The sequence below is a fragment of the Macaca thibetana genome, chromosome 3, assembly GCF_024542745.1.
Source record: "Macaca thibetana thibetana isolate TM-01 chromosome 3, ASM2454274v1, whole genome shotgun sequence".
Classification (NCBI taxonomy): Eukaryota; Metazoa; Chordata; class Mammalia; order Primates; family Cercopithecidae; genus Macaca; species Macaca thibetana.
In genome coordinates, this window is record NC_065580.1 from 55239572 (window position 1) to 55258555 (window position 18984).

The 18984-nt window shown below is 36.9% G+C and overlaps 1 protein-coding gene across 3 annotated transcripts in view; it reads left to right on the forward strand.

Annotated features, from left to right (window-relative positions):
- The window catches only part of RELN (reelin), a 515960-nt gene that overhangs the window by 60340 nt on the left and 436636 nt on the right, over positions 1 to 18984 (forward strand). For all 3 annotated transcript variants that reach the window (XM_050782664.1, XM_050782662.1, XM_050782663.1), the window contains exon 2: positions 14533 to 14643. In XM_050782664.1, the coding sequence (XP_050638621.1) occupies positions 14533 to 14643 (111 nt within the window). The remainder of the gene's footprint in view (positions 1 to 14532; positions 14644 to 18984) is intronic.

Sequence of the window (18984 nt, forward strand, 5' to 3'; positions counted from 1 at the left end):
TACCAAGGGATATCAGATGTGTACACAACTATTTCGAGGTAGAATGTGGTAAGCTTCACAGAGCTGAGAGTGGTTGTCGCTCTTGAGAGGGAGAATGAAGTCTCAAATGCAGGGGGAACTTCATAGAAGGGCTGACATTTAGACAAAGCGTTGGTAAGTTGGGAGGATTTCAACCGGAAGAGATGGAGAGGAAGAGGATTCTAGGTGGAAAGGGTGGTGAGAACAAAGGCCTGAAATTGGGATAACAATCCTTGTGTTCACATATGGGACACATAGAGGTGTTCCAGAGCGTGGGGTCAGAGGAAAGCCTAGAATGGCAGGTGAGGGGCGTGATAGGGAGGCTTGGATGGAATTCTGTGGGATTCTTGATACCTGCCTAATAAAATTTAAGGATGCACTGAAACTGTATAAGGGATCTGATCCCCTGGCCAGAGGCTCCAAAAGGGAATTTTATAAGACTCAGGAAGGACAGCAGTCTCTAAAAGTCAATCCTAATTATATATCGTAACTTGTTATAATGAGGAGTAAAGGGGAGAAAGTCCTGATTGGCTTGGATTTCAAAAGCCATTTTAAAAGAACAGAAGGAGACACACACACACACACACACACACACACCCACCCACCCACCCACCCCCAAGAAGCATGACTTGAAGAATGCTTTTGAGAAGTCCAAGCCTTCAAGGAAATGAAGCATGAAGAAAAGCAATGAATAGAGATGTGTTATGGGGCTGGGCATGGTGGCTCATGCCTGTAATCCCAGTACTTTGGGGAGGCCAAGATAGGAGGATCTCTTGAGCCCAGGAGTTAGAGACCAGCCTGGGCAACATGTCAATACCTTATCTATACTGAAAATTTTTAAAAATTAGTTGGGCATGGTGGTGTGCACCTGTAGTCCCAGCGACTCAAGAGGATGAGGAGGGAAGATCACTTGGCCCAGGAGTTTGAGGCTGTGGTGATCCTTGATCGTACCACTACCCTCCAGTCCGGGCAGCAGAGTGAGACCCTGTCAAAAAATAAAGAAATGCATTATGGGCTGAACTGTCCGACCCCGCCTTCCCCCTCCCCCAGCCCCGCCCCACCACAACCCCCTGCCATTCATATATTGAAGTCCTAATCCCTGGTAACTCATAATATGATTATATTTGGAGATAAAATTTATTGAGGTAATTAAATTAAAATGAGGTCATTGGGATGGCCCTAATCCAATATGACTGGTATCATTATAAGAAGAGGAAATGTGAGTACAGACATGCGCAGATAGAGGAAAGGCCATGTGGGGTCACAGTGAGAAGGTGGCCGTCTGCTAAGCGATGAGGGAGGCTTCAGGAAAAGCAAACCTGTGAACACCTTGCTCTCAGATATCCAGCCTCCAGAGCTGTGGAAAAATAAATGTCTGTTGTTTACACCACCCCATCTGTGGTATTTTGTTATGGCAACCCTAGCAAACTAATAGACTTGGCATGAGGTGAGCAATATATGAGGCCTCTGCCTTAGGGCAAATAAGACAGATAATGATCCTCATTATTTGCAAGTTCCTTCTTTGTGATTTCATCTATTGACTAAAATTTATTTGTGACCTCAAAATCAACACTTGTGGCACTTTGACAGTCATTTGCAGACACGTGCAGAGCAGTGAAAACTTTTGAGTTGCCAGACGTGCTGAAGTCAAATGCTCTGCCTTCTTGTCTCAGCTCTCCTACTGTAAACAAGTGTTCTTTCATAGGCTGGAGTGCATCTTTCAAACTTTTGTTCATGATTTCACTGTTTAAAATGGCCCTGAGGTGTCGTACCAAAGTTCTGAAGGTAGTGATGTGCCTTACAGAGAAAATATGGGTGTTAGATAGCTTGCTTCAGGCATGAGTTATATTACTGTTGGCCATGAGTTCAGTGTTATGATGAATCAATATATGTTAAATAAGGTTGTCTTGAAACAGAAACACACATAAACCAAAACTATGTATGATCAGTTGATGAAAATGTCACCAAAGCCTCACAGGACCCTAACTCTGTATGTCTCCTAGGAGAAATGGTTCAGTATTTGCTAATTCGGTGTTTGCTGTGACTTTGGTGGTAGGAAAGTCTAGCTATTCAAATTCTGTTTTGACCTTCTTCACCAAGAAGGGTATTGCAAATGAAAAATTTAGAACACGAGTGCTTTTTAGGTAAGAGTTGAAGCTCAAGGTGGGTAAAGTAGTAATGAGATGACCTAGACACTGGCAGTGAGCTCAGTGCTTCAGCCATTATGCTGAAAAAGTTATACATGATCACTGACCACTATTTCTGCTTCATGGGTCAGATAAGTACTACAATGAAGACTCCAGCAGCAACCAGATGCCATTTAACTTGATGTTGGTTCATTGGTAAATTCAAGAAATTCTGATGACCTAAAGGCAGTCAGAAAAGAGCAGGTTGCAACAAGATATGCTGACCTAACCTCATCTCTTCACCTCCAATTATTTTTTGGAATGAATTATTATAATATATGTAATGTTGGCTAACTGTTCTTTCAACATATACCTGCCAAATTCAGAAAATATTTAGGTACTTTTCTTTGTTATCAGTTCAGCCAGAATATATAGTGGCCTTGTTTGCCAAGAACATCACCGCAGGGCTGTGACATTGCTCTTTAGTGCTCACCCAAAATCCCCTGCAGTGTTGGCTCATCATCTTCATTCTGGATTGGTTTCAGTCCTTGTCAGTTAGAGAAAATTCTCTGGCATACATGAGGTCTCCTAAGAACAGGTGTCCCATTACGTCCTCATCTTGTAAAACATCATTTACACTAGGAGGAAACTGCAGTATAATAAAAGGCAAAGTGGCTTCTTACTGTAGTGGAATTCATAATGTAGCCTCAATTCAATTCAATTATAATTTTTCATCAATGGATAGCCTTCTTTGGAAATTCTGTTTCTTAAGAGCTGTGGATTTGCAGCTTTTTGTATCACTGTAGTTGGTCTACGCCAGGACCACTCACACAAAATCCACCTAGATGGACATTGTTAAATACACTGATTCCTGGGCTTTATCCCAATAATACAGAAACAGAATCCCTTTGGGAACTGGGAGTCTGAATTTTAAAAACCTTCTCAGGTGATTGAAAGTTTTGGTTATAAAAGTAAAATGACCTTTGGTGGAATTTCATTGGCTAATAGTTCTAACAAATATTTGTTATTTGACTAAAAAGTAATAATTGTATTGATCAAATTGGCACTTACAGAATTTGAGTCTAGCACGCAGAATTTGAGTCCATCGGTGTTTAATAGGTATTTTAATTGATATTGGAAATTGTTTAGAACTTATATCTTAAGCATTTCTGTGTATGGATAATTGTGAGCAAGATATATGTTTATACAAATATATCTATATTTTAGTTTGCTTTTCATCCAACTATGGTTTTCTATGCCATGTCACCAACTTAAGAATTTAGATCAGTTTTCTAAAATAAAAAAAAATCAACAAATCCAAACCAAATATGTGCTAAGGGTAGATTAAGATTTAGTTAGAAATTGTATACCAGAACATGAGGAATATTAAAGCCAGCAAAGCATACTTAGTCCTTTGCAAAGTCCTTTCATTTAAACACTCTTTAGATAACGAATCACTTAACTTTTTCCTAAACTCCTAGGCCTCAAGACATCTCGTGATAATTATTCACACCTGGAGTTTTTCTCCATCCTTATCCTTGGAAAAATTGTCTTATAACTATATTGAAAACACAAGTTTATACTTAAACCACAAAGATACTTTGTTATTTTAAGAAATTTTAAGACTCATTGTACTAAGTGCCGTCCCGTAAAATAAAAAGCATTTTCCATTTTACCCATAGGAGAAATATTATTTATAATTACAATTTAATGTTACACAAATTAGTTGTGCATTTATTTCTTCTTTTATACTTTCCCAAATAACTATCAGATGCCATCTATCAATGTAAATGTCATTTACATTATATCCTTATTTGGTAATTATTTTAATCTGAAAATCTTAGAATTCAGTTGTAGCATATTAGAGCAACTATCTGTGCTACTACCTAAATGTCATTTATTTAACATTATTTTGTGAATTTAACATTTATTTTGTGAATTTCGGTGTCAGCAATAATAATTTTAGATATTATGAATTGGATTTTGAAATGTGGAATAGAGATTCTTCTAAAAGGGACAGGAACAATAAAAATGTTATTTTTATAAACATACAGATGGTTCATCATTATGTTCTCAGTATCAAGAGTGGCACTTTATAAATATTTGCTTAATAAATGAATAAGGGGAGCAATACACATAGTCTCACACCTATAGGGTCTGATCATAAAATAAGTGACAGTTTTAGAATTTGTCTTATATAAATTAGTAATAGAATTTTATAGTTAGTTTAATCATGTGTATGCCATGTGTATATTTACTCAGCATATATTTAAATGAATTTTTTATTTTAGCATATATTTAAATGAATTTTTTATATTTACTCAGCATATATTTAAATGAATTTTTTATTTTAGGACACTTGCTTATGATTAGTTTTAGTATATTGAAATGAACATATGGAAGTACTAAAAGAGAATACTGTGGAAAAACTTGTTTAAAAAACTTAGGCCCAGTGCGGTGGCTCACGCCTGTAATCCCAGCACTTTAGGAGGCCGAGGCAGGTGGATCATGAGGTCAGGAGATTGAAATCATCCTGGCTAACACAGTGAAAACCCGTCTCTATTGAAAATACAAAAAAATTAGCCAGATGTGGTGGCTCATGCCTGTAATCCCAGCTACTTGGGAAACTGAAGCAGGAGAATGGCTTGAACCTGGGAGGGGGAGCTTGCAGTGAGCTGAGATCGCGCCATTGCACTCCAGCCTGGGCGACAGAGAGAGACTCTGTCTCAAAAAAAAAAAAAAGAAAAAGATATTTTAGAGCTGCATTTGGTTGAACTATGTGTATTAGGAATTCTATCAATTATTAATGTTGATCTAGACATTTTACTAACATAACATATAAGACATACACACAAGTCTCATCAAAGTCACTCTTGGCGTGTTCTTGCACAAGCACAACGTTGTTGCAAATATGAAAATATTTAAGAATTTTGTAATGGCATATTTTCAATATGTTGAACTACAATCAAAAGCTGCCCGGGTGCGGTGGCTCACGCCTGTAATCCTAGCACTTTTGGGAGGCTGAGGTGGGTGGATCACAAGGTCAAGAGATCAAGACCATCTTGGTCAACATGGTCTCTACTGAAAATACAAAAATTGGCTTGGTGGCACGCGCCTGTAGTCCCAGCTACTTGGGAGTCTGAGGCAGGAGAATTGCTTGAACCCAGGAGGCAGAGGTTGCAGCGAGCCGAGATTGTGCCACTGCACTCCAGCCTGGAGACAGAGTGAGACTCCATCTCAAAAAAAAGAGGGGGGCATATATTTTATGTTTTAAACTATTTGGGGCACTATTAGGAGTGACTTCATTATTTGTTACATGAGTTCAAATTTTCTTTAGTTACCTTTGGTCAAAACAACATAAAAAGACCCAAAATATAATAGAAACAGAAAATTTAGAAGCCTTTTTTATTGTATAAAAGCTTACACACTTGATGATTTGGGGGAGAAAAATCACACATGTATTTGTTCTCTAGGCATCTGTGTATTTTATTGTAAAGTTTTCACCTGTGTATGTGCTTATAAGAATTACTAGACTTGTTTTTCTCAACCTAGAGAATAATCCATGCCTCAAAAGAAAAACATTGTTAAAACTTCTTGTAGAGATTTGGAGTAATAAATCTCCCAAAATGATTTTTTTAAGGCTAATCTTTCCTTAAATTTTACAAAGATATGTTGCGTTATAGGCAAGATAGTCTTTCCTTTAAAAAAGCAAGAACAAAAGGATAAAAATTGCTGAAAACCTGAACACTACATTCCTATTCACATCCCTTTAATAATTTATTGAGTGCAGGGCCAACAATATGAAATTTTCATGGATGAGTATTATCCAGCCTCATATAAAGGTAACATGAAAAATAAGGTCAGAGATAAATCACAAATACCAGTTACTCTTGTCTGTGGTTCTCTAAATTATAATAAAGTATCATTTATAAAGAAAAAAATTTGGGGTTCTATAATAGAAACTAATTATCATTATTTGTAGAATTTTTTAAAAATTCAGAATTAAATTATAAAAGCCAAAAGTGGATGATAAAATGAAATTATTCCTACTTTAAGTGTGGTTGGGGCTAAAAATTGGTAGAGAATTGTAAAATTATATTTTTATTCTTTATCGTTAATATTACTATTTAGGAATTTTTATTTAGGCCAGATTGGACAGTCTCCGGAGATTTCAAAAATACTCTTCAGGACCTCATTCCAGGTGCTTTATTCTGACATACATCTCCAAGTCTAGGGAAGGGATCATCTGAATAAGATGAGAGATTTTTACTCCAAAGTTAATATTTTTAGAAATTCTGAGTGAGCGCGTGTGTGTGTGTGTGTGTGCACGTATGTCAGAGAGTGCTTGTAGGGTGGGTTGGGGTTTGGAACATAAAGAAGAGGAAAGGCAATGTAGAGGGATGGAGTAGGAAAGATTTATATTCACCAAGTGCTCTCATTTAAACTTACTTCCAAAGGGCTTAATTTTAAAATGATAAATTCACAAACACATTTGACTGCACCCGTTTTATCTCCCAAGAACTTGAAGAAAAAAAAAATCTCAATGGATCTCCTTTTATTACTGGTGGTGCCGGAAGATAAGACTTAGGCTACGTGTGGTTCATCTGAATCTCTGAATTAGTAATAAGTATATCATAATAGCGTTCCACAGAGATGCTGTACCCCTCCTCTAGCCAGCAAAGAGCATTTTCCAGACACTGGAAGGTGTTTTCATCTGTCATTAAGTTTTGCATGTGATGGGTCTCCTGCACCTGCTAGAATTCCTGGATCATGCTCAGTTTTTCCTCTCCTTGCAGGTGGAGACAAAGGTGGAAAGCATTTGCAGGGCATTCTCTGCCTGCTTTCAGAGGTGGGCTGATCCAGGGCTCTTTGACCGTATTATTTTGATCTTAAGCTTAGTCCTTTATCACACTGCGGTTAGTCCTCCCTGGAGGCCACTCCTCCTCCTTCCTTTTTCCCCCAAGGAACAGCACAGATCCATATAAAATGAAAAAGAGAAGTAATAATAATGATAACAAATGACTGTAATAATAATTGGTACAGCAGACATCAGGTTAAGTACATTCTACAGAACAACCTGCTGGGGATACGCCAGGAGACTATACCCGTGTACCCAGAGCATGGAAGCACTGCCTTCCAGGAAAAGATCAAGCTCCTGCCGTCCTCTTGGGCATAGCACAAGAGAGATAGAGGCTGCTCTACTTACTGCAGTCCATTCAGGTTGGGGAACATGACCTCCATGTCCATGTAACTAGCACCTTTCATGTGCTAGTTAAGGCACATGACTTAGCCCTCTCCCCTCTTTGTTTCAGCTTTAATGAGTAAAAGGGGTACAATTATAGTAATTATCACGTAGGATATTGAAAAGATTAAATAATACCTATAAAAGATTTAGAACAGTACCTGGCATGTAGTGCTCAAATATTGTTTAGCTGTTATTGTTAAGGAGGTATCTATTAAATCTGAGGGTGAAGAGCTCTTAGAGATGATCTAGTCAGCCATCTAAGCCTTATGGAAGTAGGGAAGGGTGGCTGTGGTACATTTAGCAGTGTTCCCCTAGAGATGGACAGGAGACTATACTGGGTGGGCAGCCAGCTCCTTCCTCATCGTGCTCCTTATCATTAGTTGTTGGAATAGATAGGTAAGGTGGGAACAATCTCCCTCTACCCCTCACAGAGGGCTGACTGGAGTCCATTTGTTCCTGGAATAAACTGAGTTTATTATCCTGATCTCATTATTTAAGATCCATTTTCATTTCTATGGATTCATGTCCTCACTCAGTGAATCTTGACTTCCAGTCATTTTTTTTACTTACTTATTGGGATGATTTTTTTTCTTTGCTGTTGTTGGTTTGGGAATGCTATTATTGAAATACCTGACTTAATATTTGAAATCCACACAAAACCATGTCAAAATGGAGTTAATATATGTAATGAGAAGTAGTGCAAGGGTCATGTTCTTCTGGAGGTTTGGAATGGAAATTATAATGTATTTTTTTATGGTCTCTATTTGGTGCCCAGAGCTAGTGGCACTTTAAGGAAGAATCAGTAGTTGAACGTACAGTGTTGATGAAATTTTGCAGCAAATATGCTGTTTATTTTATTTTCAGAGAAAGATATTTGTTCCTTAGACTATTTAATTTGTTCTGTATTCAAAAAGCAAACAAATTTCTCTTCATAAGGCAAAATGCGATGATGTTTTCTTAAATATTGACAATATTAGATTCTGCTGGTGTTTTTCATCTTCAGAATATACAACATCAAGAAATGGAAACTTTGCAATCGGTGCATCATCACTAATGCTTATGTACCTAATTTCAATTTTTTTGCAATTTGCTATCCTCTGATGCTTGTCGTTCTGAAAAAAAAAGTATGGGAACATCATTTTGAGTATTACTTAATATATTTCTTTTCTGCACATATTAAAGATCTTTTGTATAAAGTGGTAATGGAATATCCTGGAAATGATCAAAATTTAATGGACCGTAGAGCATTTGTAGACCAGAAGCTTTAGAATGAAATGCAAACAGCATTAAATGTCTAAATTTATTTTCTTTTAGACTTTCATCTTACAGTGATTTTCTGCAAGAATGGTATTAGGGTCTTGTGGGGAATGTTTAATAGAAGCTATAATAGATAATAACTGACTCTGTAATTAGTCATTTCAAGACAGAGGTACTCTTTGAGACACTGATAAGAATTGAATTGTGTCACTACATCATGTTTTCATTCCGCTGTCACACCCCAGCAATCCATATTCATGGTCTCCCGGTGCTAAGCTCATTGCCAATTTAACACAGATGTGGAAGAGATATTTGTAACCTGCTCAGCCTTTTGATCCCTTACATTTTATTTGAGGAAATGGCAGAGTAACTTAGGAGTGAGGATAATAGTGTAAAGTCTTAGTGACAAAAATTATCAGATTAATTTGGTATGTACATTTGTACGTATCTATATATTCACATACAAAATACAGATATGCAAAAGAAAAGCTATTGTGGTTAAATGTAAAATCCAACTAAAATTTTCCTAGACCTACCTGGTTTTTGAGTACTATAATTGAATACTGCGTTATTTTTTACTTTTTGTTTACTTTTCAGAGGAAACTTATTTTTCATGTATCTCTAAGAATAACAGTGGTCCAGTTTTTACTGCCAAAGTTAGATTTTATGATTTTGGTTACACTGGCTACATTATACTCTCAATTTTATTTTATTCTTATATGTTATTTTATGCTGTAATAAATGTTTCTATGTGGTTGAATTCAACAAAAGTTGAGCTTCTCCCTTGAGCCAAACTCTGGGGAAAGTAGTGTGTGAATGAGCTCCGGGGTCACTGAGGAAGGAGAGGTGACTTTCCCCAGGAGATCAGAACAGACTGCATGAGAGAGATGGCATTTGAACCTGCACCTGAATACCTTAACAAAAGGTAACCTGGTGAGGGGTCATTCTAGGTGAGAGCAGAGGCCAGGAGGCAGAGAAGTACAGAACATGTTCTGGTTTAACTGTTTAATCCAGTTAACATCTTTTAATCAGATGTTTTCAGCTGAAATGGAGAAATCTGACTGGAGGGACTGGTTATGGCCACAACCCAAAGGCCTTTGAAACCACATTGAAGATTTAGGGTTTTAATCTACGGACGTTAGGAAGCTAGAGATGTTTATTGAACAAGGGAATTATGTGATCTAAGATGCATTTGCTTTCTAATTATAGGTAATAATATACGTGCTTTATTTCCCCCTTAAAATGGACTGGCAAGTTCAGAATTCTATTTGAAATCTATAATATTGATATTTTCCTCTGTAATAAAGTAGCCAGTTCTATTGACACTTTAATGCAAAACTATGAAAGACATAAAAATTGACTCCAAGAGGGAAAAAGTCCCTTGGGAAAGAATGTTACAAATTTGACCATAAAAGTTTGTAAAGCCATGAATGGAGACTGATTATATAGGAGAATGGATTGTTTAAATAGGTGTTTACTTATTTAAGCTCATTAGATTATTATTTAATGATTTTATGTAAACCTTTGGTGTCTGATATGGATAACTTGTGGGTCCTATCCCATAGTGGTGATCTATTTTAATTTGTATAAAATAGCTGGAATTGACAGGATGTCAGATGGAGTTTATAAACATTTCTGTCAAGGGAGAACTATTTCTAAATATCTCTGCCTGTCCAGTTAATGAAACTCAAATTAAAGTGCTAACACAAGTCTTGGCTCATAGAAGTTATTTAGTTTTTTGTCTCAATCAGTCATACACCTTGCTTCATTCTTCGAGTATGAATGCATTACGTACCTTCTAGTGCATTTTACTGTTTGGCTTAACTTGCTCATTGGAAGTGCATTTACCACAAATTTCTTCTTCTCCCCACCAACTTTTTAATATAAATGTTTTCTTTTTTTTTTTCTTTTTTGAGACGGAGTCTCGCTGTCGCCCAGGCTGAAATGCAGTGGCGCAATATCGGCTCACTGCAAGCTCCGCCTCCCGGGTTCACGCCATTCTCCTGCCTCAGCCTCCCCAGAAGCTGGGACTACAGGCGTCCGCCACCACGCCCGGCTAATTTTTTTTTTTGTATTTTTAATAGAGACCGGGTTTCACCGTGTTTGCCAGGATGGTCTCGATCTCTTGACCTCGTGATCCGCCCGTCTCGGCCTCCCAAAGTGCTGGGATTACAAGCATGAGCCACTGCGCCCGGCCTAATATAAATGTTTTCTAAAATGAAAGTTAAAAGACTAGTACAACAGGTGGGCATGGTGGTTCATGCCTGTAATCCCAGCATTTTGGGAGGCTGAGGCAGGTGGATCACTTGAGGCCAGGAGTTCAAGACCAGCCTGGTGAACATGGTGAAACCCCATCTCTTCTAAAAATACATTAATTAGCCACGCATGGTGGCACACCCCTATAGTCACAGATAGGCAGGAGGCTGAGGCACAAGAATGGCTTGAACCCAGGAGGTGGAGGTTGCAGTGAGCTGAGATTGTGCCACTGCATTCCAGCCTGGGCAAGAGAGCGAGACTCTGTCTCAAAAACAAACAAAAAAACCAAAGGCTAGTACAACAAACATCTGTATACCCACTACCTAGACTTGGCAATTGTTCATAGTACATGATAAACTAATTTGAAAGAGAATTAACATGGAAAATATTTGTTCCCCATTTTAACATTAATGAGAGCATTTGACTGATAATCTTGGAAAGGGCATGAAGGATTTGCTTTTTAACATGTCTGAGTTAGATATCAAACACATGAAGCCCAATAGTTACTTTTCTTAAAAGCAGTTCGAAGATAAAAAATTTGTCCAATTATCCTCATCCTAGTATACCCAAATTTATATCTCTTAACTACAGCTTCTACTTATGCAAGCGTATTTTATAAATATTTTTAAAGGAAACATTTTAAGGTGACAATTGCTATGGAACATTTTAAACTGTGCAGCTTGGAACCATAACATTCTGAATCGGAGTATCAGAAAACTGCAAAAATATCTGTAGTGGGAATTAGTGTATTTTACGTTCTTCAAATGAATATATCTAGATCTACACACATGGATAATCCTATGATTCATGGAGAGCTTGTTAATTTTAAATAGTAGACAGCAGTTTTATCTCTGTCTGTAATCAGCTTCATCAATGGGCCAAATTGTTGACCATGAAAATTATAAGTTTCCTTCTAGTTCATGTACATATTAAAATAGTTTTACATTCACAAGTGTGAACCTCAGTTTTTAAAATCATGACCATATTATTTCTGTGCATGGTAAATTTTCCCTTTAACTTACCATAAATCACTTTTCCGCTTTCAAGAACCATTCCAGTTGCCTGGATGGCACAAGGTTGTGGATGTAAGTGATGAGTTAAGACTAGAGAAGCTAAAATAGTGCTTGAAAAGTGAGTCCAGTGAAATTAGAGGAAAGAAAGTCAAGTCAGGGCACAGAGGAAAGATGAGAGCTGGTGCACGTACGGAGTCACATAGCTTGATAGAAAGGAATCAGGAAGACGCCAAAGGGAGAAGTTGGGGGGAGAGGGCCTCATGTGACAACCGAAAACTGCAGGAGCCGATGTCACAGGAAACTGGCAGATTAACCCAGGGCTGCAAGTAGAGATAAGTGGAAGCATTTCGGTGAAAGGGAAAGAAAGGGGGTGGAGAGAAGGGTGTTGCTGACATAGTTTCAAAGTCGAAGTTCCTTGGTGTGAAGTTTTCAGTATGCTCCTTTATACTGCTCATGGGTTCACCACCAGTGTTCCAGTCAGTGAAAACGCGGGCTGCAGACATTCTGAAATGGTCTGCCTGCTAACAGAGAATCTACACTGTGTCCAGTGGGTTTTACATACAGAGATTGGACCCATTATCTTCCTGAGTAAGTGGAAGCCTGGTGACCAGAAAGATATGCCTTAAATCCCATGAGAGTCTGGGCAACATTTCCTCCTCTTTCTTAAAAAAAAAAAAAAAAAAAAAGACCGATTACCAGTTCACATATGGATTATGCATCACATTTGCTTAAACGAGGAAAAGGAATGCTTATTCTGCTGTCAAAAGAGTAGCATTTTTCCAAAGGCAAATATCATTTTTTCCTTAAAAAATTCTGAACTCTAGCAAGCAGATTATAAGCAATACATTTCAAACAAGTATTTTTTTTCTTTAGATGATTTGTGTAAGCATACAGCATCTGATAAAATTTATGCATAGTTATGCCTTTTAAAAAATGTCTTTGGCTGGTCTTTTAGTCAGTTTCTCTCTGCATTGATCTGTCTTGCACTCTGGAAAGCATTTTACTTATTTAAATAGCCAGGTTTTCTCTGTCTTCTTTTTTTCCATGTGGCTTTTCCAAGTGGGGCTCATCTGATGTATAAAGTCTAGGATTCATAACATACTTTTCCTCTGGAAACAAGCTAAAGATAAAATAAGCTTTTACTACTTTTATATGAATAAATTCTTCATTAATAATTCACTAAATATTGAGCACTGAAGAGTACCATAAATTATTCTAGAGACTTGAGATAGATCAGTGAATGAAATACTTGAGATGCCTGCCTTGATGGAGTTTGACCATGGTTACTTTGCCACTTTGGGATCTGAGGGGAGCAAAGAAGAAACAGGAAATGTCCATACAGACAGCATCAAAACATTTTAGATGGTATCAGATGGTCCTGGGCCAGTCTACACATTCTTCTTTTGTATGCTGGAAATAATAATAGTACCCTTCTTATAGGTATGTTTTGACAATTAAATGAGATAATATATGTAAACTACTTACCTGAGTGCCCAGCTGAGTGGTTGACTTGCCAGCACTAAAAAATGTTAGCTATTATTTCTTATTAAAGGGTGAGAAGGTGATTTATTCCAATCCCCCATACCATTATGGTAGTAGCATGATGTCAGGCTATTCTATTGATATGTGTCTTGTTTTACACTTTATAATGTGGATGTTTCAGACCATTTAGCTCTGTTCACTGGATTTTCTGGAGTTTAATTTAAACATGCTCATTAAAGTTAATGTGACTCTGGTCATTCTCCTTATTGCCACCAAGGATGATGACAACCTTGTACTGTGCACTACCTAAATAATGTTATTACCTTCCCTTGGCTGCTTCCTACAAATGGCATCATCTCAATCTTAAAAAACCTATGCAGGAGAAAATGTTATGTCAAGCAGGAAATTATGATGAGTTTTTAGGGTGGTGAGCAAGATACAATTTGAAGAAGCCAAGCCTGAGTAGCATACATATACATTTAATTTGATCCTTTTCTTCCCAGCAATGTCCTGATTTTATGGTTATGAAACCACTCCTCTTCCAGACTTTGTTCTAAAACTTAAAGCATGCAGTGATCTTCCTTTCTTTTTTACAAGAGGAAAAAGTCTGGCTGTCTTCATGCAAATTAGTCTGCTTTTGTTGGAAAACTTCAGGGAACTCATCTATGAAATGTGGACTCACAATAAGAAATGTGGTTCATCTTACTGTTCTTCTTTCAGCTGATGTACAGTTGTTTCCCACAGTATGAAATACTTAAAAAAAAAAGCATTTTATCATAATGCCAGAACTCCAGCAATGCCTTTGACTCTTTGACTGCCTTCAGGCGTGGTAGTGAAGGTGGGGAAACCATCTATTCAATATTACATTATTTTCAGATGATTGTTCACATAGGAAATGTGTAAATGAATGCAGAAAGTAGGGCTGATGTTCTAAATTTAGGACCAGCATTTGTAGACACTGGAGTTCCGAGCTTCTTTACGCTCTGCTGTAATTTCTCATACAAAAAATACCAACTAGGGATAGTATGAAAATAATAGGTTAATGAGTAAAGATTGTTTTGACAGTGTCTAACACTTCAGAAATATATTGTGTTATTCTGACTGTATTGAGTTTTTTTTCTTTCTTACATTTCAGTGACAATTTCAACAAGCACCTTCTTTGATGGCTTGCTGGTGACAGGACTGTACACATCTACAAGTGTTCAGGCATCACAGAGCATTGGAGGTTCCAGTGCTTTTGGATTTGGTAAGCTATTCTGACAAAACAAAAAAACCCCCAGCAAATTGGGGTTATTTTATATAGTCATAGGTCTCATGTTTTAAAGTATCTGTTTTAACAGTGTTATACCTTTATTACTTCCAAGAAAATAATCTGAAGTGTTTTGTTTTTGTGTGTGTTTGCTTGAAGTTGGGTGAATTGAAATAAGTCATGTAAATGTGCAGCTAACCTTGATCTTAGTGTGATGAACTTTCTATCATTCTCACCCTCCACTGCCACAATTGTACTTGGCCCTCTGGGGTTCATGTAAATTTCCATATTCTATTACATAGGTTGCTGGAATTTGCTCTGATGCCCATGCAATCATTCGGTAATCTGTTCTCATAAACAGTTCTTAAAATATTGTGGTTAGTGAAAAGTGTCATGTTAAATCTGGCAAGCGAACGTTGTATAAAGCAGAAGATGGCAATATTTGATAAAATTATCGAGTTTTATGAGTATTCATAGAAGAATCCTGTTTAATATTTAAAATATTTGGATGTCCTTAAATCAGAGATCTGGCAGGTTACTTATGTAGAGAAACAGAAGATCACGTGATGTCCATTAATCTCAGAGGAGTCTCAACTTAGGAATCTCTAGTTTACCGATAATGCTGTTAAACATGCCAAACTGGGATTAAGTAGATCCTTCACAGCATCAAAACTTCAAACTTAATATATCAGTTTATGTAGGTTATGAAATCACTGATCTTACTCTGAAATTGGAAGACTACACAGGACTTCGTCCATAGATGTGAGAAGGATAGAATTGCATTATCAGACACAAAGTTATGTGTTCAACATTTTATTTTTTTCTGTGATGTTTATCAAACAAATAATTTTCTACCTCCTTCTGATACATGAAGTGTCGAGTCCCAGCAGTAGCCCTGCCCAGATGACTCATCGGCTGATGTCAGAGCAACAGTGTTGATGCTGCATTGTCACTGCTTGCCCAAGATGAGGTCCACAGCCCACAGCTTAAGGAAACCGTGAAGTCATTCTGTCATCATTTTAAATGATTTCACATTGAGAATTTGCTCTATTTTAAAAAGATCCCAGGTTAGATTTCACACTCTGTTGGTAACTACTTCTAAGGTCCAAACCTCAGGGGAAAAATGTCCTCTTAGGTCTACAGATTCCACTTATTTAGTCCCTTCCTTTTTCTGCTCTGCAGAGAGAAAGGGTGAGGTCATAGTCTCATATATATATGTAATATATATTATATCTGCAATGTATATAATATATATGTAACATATATATCATATAACATAACACATATAACATGTTACATATATAACATGTTATATATAAAATATAAGTGCATAAGTATATTATATGCTATATTATATATATTTTATAATATATGTAAAATATAAGTGCATAAGTATATTATATACTATCTGTTTTGTTACAGCAGGACTCATAAGTAGAGTCGTCAGATTTAGTAAGTAAAAATACCAGACACTTTGTTAAAATTGAATTTTAGGTAAACAAATACTTTTTTAGTATAAGTATGCAATATTTGGAATAAGACCTTCTGGGCTGCAGCCTAGCCCAATTAAATGAAAACCCTTGGGGGTGAGGGCGTGGGCACTGGTAAATTTTAAAGTTCTCTAGGTGATTCTAGTGTTTATCCAGGGTTGAGAACCACTGTACTGGATCAGTGCCCAGTCCAGTCATCAGCATCACCTGGAAAGTAGTATCTGCAGGGTTCTAGACCTCACTTCAGACACGGTGAAACAGAAACTCCAGAGGTGGGATCCTGTGATCATTTTTTGAAATAAACACTCTAGGTGATGTTGACCCATGTTAAAGTGTGAGGACTTCTGTTCTAGTGGAAAGACAGATGTTGATTAAATGATCGTGTAAATATGCCATAGCAAACCTTGCTAGGGGTTGACAAAGAAGTATACTGAGTGCTGGGAAAGGGTATGACAGAGAAACTAGATCCAGTCTTGAGTAAAGTGTGGTGTAATTTGGAAAGGTCTTCCTGAGGAAATGGCATTTGAGTGGAGTATGAAGCAGTAGAGATTATTAACTGAAGGTGTGTGGATGGTGGGTCACAGCATACCCAAAGGAAGGAACAGCAGGTGCAAAGGCCACAGGTGGAAAGAGGCTGGCTATGTTCTAGGAACTGAAAGAAAACCTTGGAGTGGCTGGACCTGGAATCAAAAGGGAAAGGGATACAGCTAGATAGGAGACCAGAGCCAGACCATTCAGGATATTGTAAGTTTGGGACCTTTATCCTAAGTGAAAGGAAAGGTGTTGAGGATTTTAGGCTGAGGAGTTACTCCACCAACCTTTCATTTTAAAGAGATCACTCTGAGGTCATTATGGAGAACAAACTCTAGAGCCCAGTAGTGGATTCAGAAAGATTGTTCTGTGGTTAAAGATTCTGATATGGCAAGGCGTGTAAGGTGTCCAAGGTATGGGCTGGGATGGGCAACAAGAAGGAGTCAGATGTGGGGGGATAAGAGTTGAGGCTTTGAATCACATTGGCCTGCTTGTAGATCCAGTATTCATCTCTTATTAGTTGTGTGCCTCAGCCAAGTTGTTTAACCTCTCTAAGCTTAATTTTCTCATATATGAAATGATGATAAGGTTACCTTCTTCATAAGATGGTGGGTGGCCCTGATAATTAAAGGAGGAAGTGATTTATGTAAAGCCGTTAGCACATAAAAAACACTCAATAAAATGAGCTTTTCCAAATTATAATCTTGGCAACTGAAGCAGACAATTTCCTTAGTCCAAGGCTTATAAACACGTCCTGTGGGGGGCAAAAAAAAAAAAAAAAAAAAAAAGTTCTGATATGTAATTAATCTGAGATATGTAGGTTGAGATGATTTGAGGACACTTGGCTGAATTAAGGAACTATCATTTGTCAGTGCGGGAGCTTTACATAAGGAAAATCATTAAAGATCATTCATAAGTGTGTTATAAGCACATTTTGAAAGAACATGTAAAATGCATGTATCATATTGCCTCAGATTTTAGCTAGTAAGGCAAATGAACTAAGAATAAAATTGTTACAAATTATTTAAGAAACTTGGTCTTCAAGACATTTCCTGTGGTAACTTTGAAAGCTGTAAAAAGTCAGTTTGTACTTGACATTAAAATGTATTTTGATGAGCCTAAATTGCACCTTGCCTTCCTCTCACAGCCAACCGTGTATCATTGGCTTAATGGTCCAAAGGGGCTTCTGAGCTTGGGCAGAGCCCATCGGTGACTTCCATAGCTCAGGTCTTACACTAGATCCTTTGCATTTTTATAGGATATGTGTTTTATATGGATGTATAGATAGGTGAGATCTTTTATTAAGTTCTGATAATATCCAAATAATTTTATGTGTATTTATGTGATAGTAGTAAATAACTTTACAAATAAAATTTAATAATATGCCTGGATATTACGTAACAAAGTTAATTTTCATGAATAATGTTTAGAATGGAAAGCAGGAGTTAAAATGTCTTTTTAAATAAAATGGTCACTTTTGAAAAAAAAGCACATTAATTTTTTGGGTATTTGATCTAAGTTTAACATATTCTTTACAAGTTGAAAACAAAATTAAAGATTTAATCTGATTAGGGTGCAGGTAGGAAAGTAGAGGACAATTATAGAAGGTATAATTTCTAAATATTGCTGCTTTTTGGTAGTTAGTAGTTATGGTAGTATCAGGCTAAAGTAATGTGGCATTTTTTGACCTAGAACAAAAGAGTTATTGAATACATAATCTATCATTAGTCTCTGATTTTTTTGATGGAATGTTAAGCAAATGTGGTTAATTTGGCATTTCCCCAACATATCATAGGATTAATGTGCAATATGTTTAACTAGCTGTGACAAATAAGGCAAAGTAAAGCATTTAGTTGAGTCTAAATAGGTACTTTTGAAAGTTTTTTTTTTCTATTTGTAGTAGTTATTTTAATTGTACTAATTACACTAAAGTTACAGCTACTCTTCTTTGAATATAAAATGTGTGTGTGACTAGCCAAAATGTCCATAATTATACTTAAGATATTGCTATAGAAATGTAATTCCACTAACATTACTACAGCTTTTTATGCAAAGCCAGAATTCTTTAGCATGCATGCCTCACTGACCAAAAATAGACAAATGCCTAATAGCCAGAAATACGTTAAGACAATAGCTATGCAAAAGATGACTGTAAGCCAGCAATGCCTGATTTGAAATACCTCATTTTACTTGTCAATATAAGAAAACATGCTGCCCTTGGGAAGTGTGATGTTTAATTATGGATATCTCTTTGTGCATCCCAGAAAAAAAAAAAATGCTTCTCTCTTGTCTTTGGCTTTGAATTCCAGCTCAATCA